Below are 7,467 nucleotides of genomic sequence, written 5' to 3' on the forward strand. Positions count from 1 at the left end.
GGAGATAGCAAATGACAAAATTAACATTATATTAAACGATATCAATTAAGCATATGCTTAATTTCATGACGTTGTTTGATTAATCGCAATTAATCACAGGAAAAAAGTGTGTGATTTTAATCTGAATAATTGTAATCTATTGACAGCCCTAATTTATATACGTGTATATATAATTCCAATCAAAATTACGAACATTTTAGCTAAAATTAACGTCAAACAGAAACGATAAAATTCATATCAAGATATTATAAAAAGCTCCTATAGCAGATGACTGATTTTGGGTTCAGTGCTGTCTGAGTAATGACCGTCTCGCTCTACAGATTCACGCTATCTTCAGGTGGTTTCATGCAGTAAAAAGAAGGCCATCAAGGAGCTGAAAGCAGAGCCGGACCCTTGGACGTTTTCAGTGAGAGTCTTTAAGATCGAATAACATGTTTGTTTCCATATTCAACGCACTGCATTCATAGGATCATTCGAATCGGTTTCAAACATGATTGACTGTGAGACAGAAATAAGACGCTGTCTTTTTCATCTCCAACTCACATTTTCATTCTAGAAAAGCGAAGATATGAAAATCAAGGGAAATGAGCATTTTCAGAAGAAGAAATATGATCTGGCGTTGAAGTGGTACACCAAAGCCATTAAATACCAGTAAGTGACCGAAGAACCTCTCTGCTTTAATTCCCAGTCCTCGTCAGTTTCCCACGCTCTTCTTTCATCCTGTGTTTCAGCCCGAGCAACCACCTCCTGTACGGGAACCGAGCGCTCTGCTACATTCGCTCGGAGAAATATCTGTGAGTTGGACACAAACCGTACACAGTATTCAAAAACCTGATTGATTGGTGATACTGATTGTGGGAACCGTTTTCAGGAAAGCACTTGGAGACGGAAAGAGAGCCATTATATTGCAGCCAGACTGGGCCAAGGTGAGTGCGGGTTGACTGAACACTGATTCTTCATCATCATCATCATCATCATCATCTCTCTGTGTCAGATAGACGCTGGAGAAACGTTGCACACTATGTAGTAGGGCTGGGTTGACTATTTGAATCAATTCTCATTTTGATGAACTGATAACGATCCATATACAAGAACAAAACTTAATGGAATGTTATTTATAGCGCATCCCATCCAATAAATCGCAGTAATCTTTGCGCTTTGTCACTTTTGATATGAAGCAAAGCCTCAGCTTTCAAATGAAGTATTATTATGAAATCCAAACAAGAAATACCATTTCTGTGTTTTTTTTATGTCATGACCGATCGCTGTAGCACCTCAGTTGAAGCGTGACGCGATCGTCTCTAGTTACAGCAGCTAATAAACATGAACATCACTTACTGAATCACGTAATCAGCCGCAGAAACAGCTTCGTCACATTTACCTCCGCAAAGACACTCCGTGACCATAAACTCAGTAGTCAGCTAAAATAATAACTAGAGAGAGGAGCGTTTTCATTAATGTATGCATGTTAATTATGTTTTTATTTAATCTGTTCTTCAGTATTTAAGGATTGCTTGAATAAATCCGTCATGTAAACAAGTTGTGATATTCAGTTTGAATGTTTATGACAAACTGGAGTAGAAATAATAATGTCAGTAAAATGTTATAATAATAATTTGTTATCATATAATAAGCTTTTATTCTAAAAGCTGCCATATGTGCAATTTAAATGCTTGTTCACAAATATGTGACTCTGGAGCACAAAACCAATAGTCAGCTAAAATAATAACTAGAGAGAGGAGCGTTTTCATTAATGTATGCATGTTAATTATGTTTTTATTTAATCTGTTCTTCAGTATTTTAAGGATTGCTTGAATAAATCCGTCATGTAAACAAGTTGTGATATTCAGTTTGAATGTTTATGACAAACTGGAGTAGAAATAATAATGTCAGTAAAATGTTATAATAATAATTTGTTATCATATAATAAGCTTTTATTCTAAAAGCTGCCATATGTGCAATTTAAATGCTTGTTCACAAATATGTGACTCTGGAGCACAAAACCAGTCATAAGGGTCAATTTTTTTTAAATTGAAAGTTGAATAAATAATCTTTCGATTGATGTATGGTTTGTTAGGATAGGAAAATATTTGTAAATCTGGAATCTGAGGGTGCAAAAAAATCTAAATATTGAGAAAATCATCTTTAAAGTTGTTCAAATGAAGTTCTTAGCAATGCATATTACTAATCAAACATTAAGTTCTGATATATTTACGGTAGGAGATTTACTAAATATCTTCATGGAACATGATCTTTACTTAATATCCTAATGATTTTTGGCATAAAAGAGAAATGTATAATTGTGACTCATACAATGTATTGTTGGCTATTGCTACAAATATCCCCCAGCGACTCAACACTGCTTCTGTGCTGCAGGGTCATATATTAATGTACCAGATGATTTATTTTGCTGTCGGAGCGAATGTTAACACAAGTTCTGTTAGTGTTAGCTTCCGTTCACAGCTGTCGGAGTTCCCAGACTACGACTGCTTCTGAGCGTCTGAAAAGCATCCGTTAGTTGAGATCCTCTGAATGATTTTCTGCAGCTCTGGTGAATCTGGTGGAGCTGCACCAGGGTTTTTATGCCATGTGTTCTCTGGGCTTTCAGGGTCACTACCGCTTCTGTGACGCTCTGTTCTATCTGGGGGAGCATCAGAAAGCTCTGAGGGCCAACCTCCTGGCTCAGGACGCCTGCGGCGCAGACACCGAGGGACAGAAAGACCTGCTGCAGCAGCACGAGCGCTTCCAGACGGAGCTGCAGGAGAGCAGAGGTAACGTCTGATCCTTCAGCACGGCTTCAGTGCTGAGCCACCGCAGCAGAGCGCTTCATTTGTGTTGTGTTTCCAGCAGAGATGAAGACCAAGAAAACCGAAACGAAGAAAACTTCTTCTAAAAGCAGGTTAGTGCTTGTTAGTGCTGTACTGCTGCTGTCGTCCCGCTGTGTGAGGGAATGATTTAGGTGTGTTTTGTACGGCAGATCACACGCGGCCGGCGATTCTTCAGGTCCTCATCAGAAGTCCAGTCGTCCGCCGGAAGCCACGTCTCAGTCTTCAGTCCTGGAGAGTTCGGTGAGATGAGACGCTTGCACTATACGGTGTTATTTTACGATTATTTATGTACTGTTATAGTTTGCATAATATTTTAGATTAGATTTTATTTTTATACTTTAAATTAGTTTTTATTGCTTTGTGTTACTTTCGTGCGTGTCATTTTTATTAGCTTTTGTTTTTACTTCTACAATATTAATATTACGTTTTTTTCTCCTCTCTTGGTTTCATTTATTTTTAGTTCAGTTTTAGTTTTTCATTAATTTATTTCCAGTTAGTAATACAGTGCTGTAAACATGTTTTAGTAGTTGTAGATAATAACCCTGCTGTGAATGTGATTGTGTTTTATCACACGGATGTGAAGTCTAATCGCTGTAATGTTCTTCTCCCAAACACCAGCAATCTGAAACCGGGAAGGACCGGGAGGACACTGCAGGTGAGGAAGGAGGAGATGCTTGAGAGGTTGTTTTTTATAAAGTAAAGTTGCTTTTTGCTTAGTGTTGAACATGCATTGGCCGTCTAGTACAACTGAGCTCAGTTCCACTAGGAAGGATCTAAGGATTCAAGAGAGTGCATGTTGTTGTTTAGTCTTCTTATTGTGTGGTTTTAAGGGATATTTGTCTTCACGAGTAAGAGATAAGAGACTGTCTCCATTGCAAGGTTTTTATCGTGACTGGATGATGTTGTGAAGCAGTTTCCCTTGTTATGGCTTGTGGTGTAAAAAACGCTTACTGGATCTGTGCTGGTCAGATGAAGTCTGAGCATTGAAACCTACACAACTAAGATTATACAATAAAGTCCTGCTTTTTATTATCATCACTTCATCTCCTGCTTTGCTCTTCTCTGGTGTTTTGGTGTAGTTGACAGGATGATCTAATAACTGGAAGCTTCCGTTTAAATGTGCACTGCGCTACTGAAAGCTGCTTTATGACGGTCTTATTTTGTTTTTGCGTGTTTTTTATTTGATGCGAGCGTGTGGGCCCATTGTATGTACTTGACGTGTTCATGAGTCTCAGTGCTCGCGTGTGGTCGCTCGAGTTTACTTCAAATTAAATCAGATAGCTTTCTTTACACGTGAACTTGTTAAACATTTGAGTGAAAAGGTTGTAGTGGAGTCTCTGCTCTTTATATGTCTTTTGAAAGGCGACCCTCTGAGGTCTGTTTCAAATACGCATGAAGCCTTGGTGGTGGTCTGACAAAGACACGGATTGCACCTGCTGTGTTGACTGTATCTTCGAGTCACAAGGATCTCAGCTTTCCAAAGATATGTGAAATACATGTTTAGCTTGGAGTTGTTGTATGTCATGAAGTTACCGCGCAGAGTCCCGTGGAACACCAACAGGTTTCTGCATCAGTGATCGCTGGATTCCTGTGCCGCACATACTTGAGCTGGTGTTAGTGGAGTTAAGCTTGAATATCGTGCTGCTGGTGTAATTGGAAGGATGTCAAATGTAATGAGGTTTATTTCATGTGTGTATGTTTTGGCGAGGAAATGAGCTTCGCTGAGTGTTGATGGTGTTTCCTGCGTCTCTTCTGTCGTGTGTGTGTGTGTGTGTGTGTGAGAGAGTGTGTGTATGTGTGTGAGAGAGTGTGTGTGAGAGAGTGTGTGTGAGAGAGTGTGTGTGAGAGAGTGTGTGTGAGAGAGTGTGTGTGAGAGAGTGTGTGTGAGAGAGTGTGTGTGAGAGAGTGTGTGTGAGAGAGTGTGTGTGAGAGAGTGTGTGTGAGAGAGTGTGTGTGAGAGAGTGTGTGTGAGAGAGTGTGTGTGAGAGAGTGTGTGTGAGAGAGTGTGTGTGAGAGAGTGTGTGTGAGAGAGTGTGTGTGAAGTCTAATCGCTGTAATGTTCTTCTCCCAAACACCAGCAATCTGAAACCGGGAAGGACCGGGAGGACACTGCAGGTGAGGAAGGAGGAGATGCTTGAGAGGTTGTTTTTTATAAAGTAAAGTTGCTTTTTGCTTAGTGTTGAACATGCATTGGCCGTCTAGTACAACTGAGCTCAGTTCCACTAGGAAGGATCTAAGGATTCAAGAGAGTGCATGTTGTTGTTTAGTCTTCTTATTGTGTGGTTTTAAGGGATATTTGTCTTCACGAGTAAGAGATAAGAGACTGTCTCCATTGCAAGGTTTTTATCGTGACTGGATGATGTTGTGAAGCAGTTTCCCTTGTTATGGCTTGTGGTGTAAAAACGCTTACTGGATCTGTGCTGGTCAGATGAAGTCTGAGCATTGAAACCTACACAACTAAGATTATACAATAAACTCCTGCTTTTTATTATCATCACTTCATCTCCTGCTTTGCTCTTCTCTGGTGTTTTGGTGTAGTTGACAGGATGATCTAATAACTGGAAGCTTCCGTTTAAATGTGCACTGCGCTACTGAAAGCTGCTTTATGACGGTCTTATTTTGTTTTTGCGTGTTTTTTATTTGATGCGAGCGTGTGGGCCCATTGTATGTACTTGACGTGTTCATGAGTCTCAGTGCTCGCGTGTGGTCGCTCGAGTTTACTTCAAATTAAATCAGATAGCTTTCTTTACACGTGAACTTGTTAAACATTTGAGTGAAAAGGTTGTAGTGGAGTCTCTGCTCTTTATATGTCTTTTGAAAGGCGACCCTCTGAGGTCTGTTTCAAATACGCATGAAGCCTTGGTGGTGGTCTGACAAAGACACGGATTGCACCTGCTGTGTTGACTGTATCTTCGAGTCACAAGGATCTCAGCTTTCCAAAGATATGTGAAATACATGTTTAGCTTGGAGTTGTTGTATGTCATGAAGTTACCGCGCAGAGTCCCGTGGAACACCAACAGGTTTCTGCATCAGTGATCGCTGGATTCCTGTGCCGCACATACTTGAGCTGGTGTTAGTGGAGTTAAGCTTGAATATCGTGCTGCTGGTGTAATTGGAAGGATGTCAAATGTAATGAGGTTTATTTCATGTGTGTATGTTTTGGCGAGGAAATGAGCTTCGCTGAGTGTTGATGGTGTTTCCTGCGTCTCTTCTGTCGTGTGTGTGTGTGTGTGTGTGTGAGAGAGTGTGTGTATGTGTGTGAGAGAGTGTGTGTGAGAGAGTGTGTGTGAGAGAGTGTGTGTGAGAGAGTGTGTGTGAGAGAGTGTGTGTGAGAGAGTGTGTGTGAGAGAGTGTGTGTGAGAGAGTGTGTGTGAGAGAGTGTGTGTGAGAGAGTGTGTGTGAGAGAGTGTGTGTGAGAGAGTGTGTGTGAGAGAGTGTGTGTGAGAGAGTGTGTGTGAGAGAGTGTGTGTGAGAGAGTGTGTGTGAGTGTGTCTGTGTGTGTGTGTGAGAGTGTGAGTGTGTGTGTGTGAGTGTGTGTGAGCGCGTGAGTGTGTGTGAGCGCGTGAGTGTGTGTGAGCGCGTGAGTGTGAGAGCGTGTGTGTGTGTGAGAGTGTATCTCTGTGTGAGTGTGTGTGTGTGTGTGTGTGAGCGCGTGAGTGTGAGAGCGTGTGTGTGTGTGAGAGAGTGTATCTCTGTGTGTGTGTGTGTGTGTGAGCGCGTGAGTGTGAGAGCATGTGTGTGTGTGTGTGTCTGTCAGAGAGAGTGTGTGTGTGTGTTCACTCCTTCATGCCGCTGCGCTTGTTTCTAGAAGCGACGGGTGTTTGGAGTGAGTGGTTGGTCTGGTCCTGCGGGTTCTTGATCTTCTTGAACGCAGGAGAGCTTGATTCACTTTGTCATGCGACGCATTGATCCCATAATTCACTTGTTTTCAGGGAATTCAGGAGCTCGAGCGCACGCTGACGGAAGAACTGACGGACTCAAAGACACAAAGAGGTAATTAACTGGGTTATCGTTATGAAAATGACAGAGAAAAGGCTAATTTTTTTATATCTTTTAAAATATTTTTATATTATTTAATGTTAAATATCAAACTGATGTACTTATGAAGAGTGTTTTGTTCCACACAACTTTAAGATGAAACGTGAATTTTCAACAACCGTAAAATAAGGTCACTCGAGTCTGGCTAGATTCACTTTCATTTGGTTTCACGTCGTATTGAAGCTTTCAGATGATTCAGACAGTAACAATGTTGACTTTATTTCTGCTGTTTCCTCACCGTGTGTGTGTGTGTGTGTGTGTGTGTGTGTGTGATGCTGAACAACTCAACCAGCGTTATTAACTTTGCTCATTGTTAATGTTAGTTAATGCTTTGCTAATCAGAGCTTATTGTAGATTAAATAAGCATTAACTGCATTCAATTTCATCTAGCATACAATAAACATTTTTATTTTGGTTTTGTTGAAGTATTGAAGTGTTAAACTACAACGTAAGCTATGTAGACATTGACAAAAACACAACAAAATTAATAAGAGTTTAACTACGATGAAGAAGAGAACAAAGTATGAAACTCAAATCTAAATCAAAATATTAACACGGTGTTAATAAAGAATAACAATTTGGTCCCTTTGTAAATTCTCTT

The 7,467-nt window shown here is 40.4% G+C and overlaps 1 protein-coding gene across 1 annotated transcript; it reads left to right on the forward strand.

The window, feature by feature from the left end:
* The first annotated feature begins 317 nt into the window (after window positions 1-317).
* On the forward strand, window positions 318-6,849 carry LOC107550992 (E3 ubiquitin-protein ligase TTC3-like). Its single transcript, XM_016232468.1, has 9 exons — window positions 318-406; window positions 557-651; window positions 732-794; window positions 872-926; window positions 2,609-2,771; window positions 2,848-2,899; window positions 2,978-3,068; window positions 3,447-3,483; window positions 6,761-6,849. The coding sequence occupies exons 2-9, from the start codon at window positions 569-571 to the stop codon at window positions 6,823-6,825; spliced, it is 609 nt and encodes a 202-aa protein (XP_016087954.1). The 5' UTR covers window positions 318-406; window positions 557-568; the 3' UTR covers window positions 6,826-6,849.
* The last annotated feature ends 618 nt before the right edge of the window (window positions 6,850-7,467 follow it).

The sequence above is a fragment of the Sinocyclocheilus grahami genome, unplaced genomic scaffold (assembly GCF_001515645.1).
Source record: "Sinocyclocheilus grahami isolate Dianchi unplaced genomic scaffold, SAMN03320097.WGS_v1.1 scaffold411.1, whole genome shotgun sequence".
NCBI lineage: Eukaryota > Metazoa > Chordata > Actinopteri > Cypriniformes > Cyprinidae > Sinocyclocheilus > Sinocyclocheilus grahami.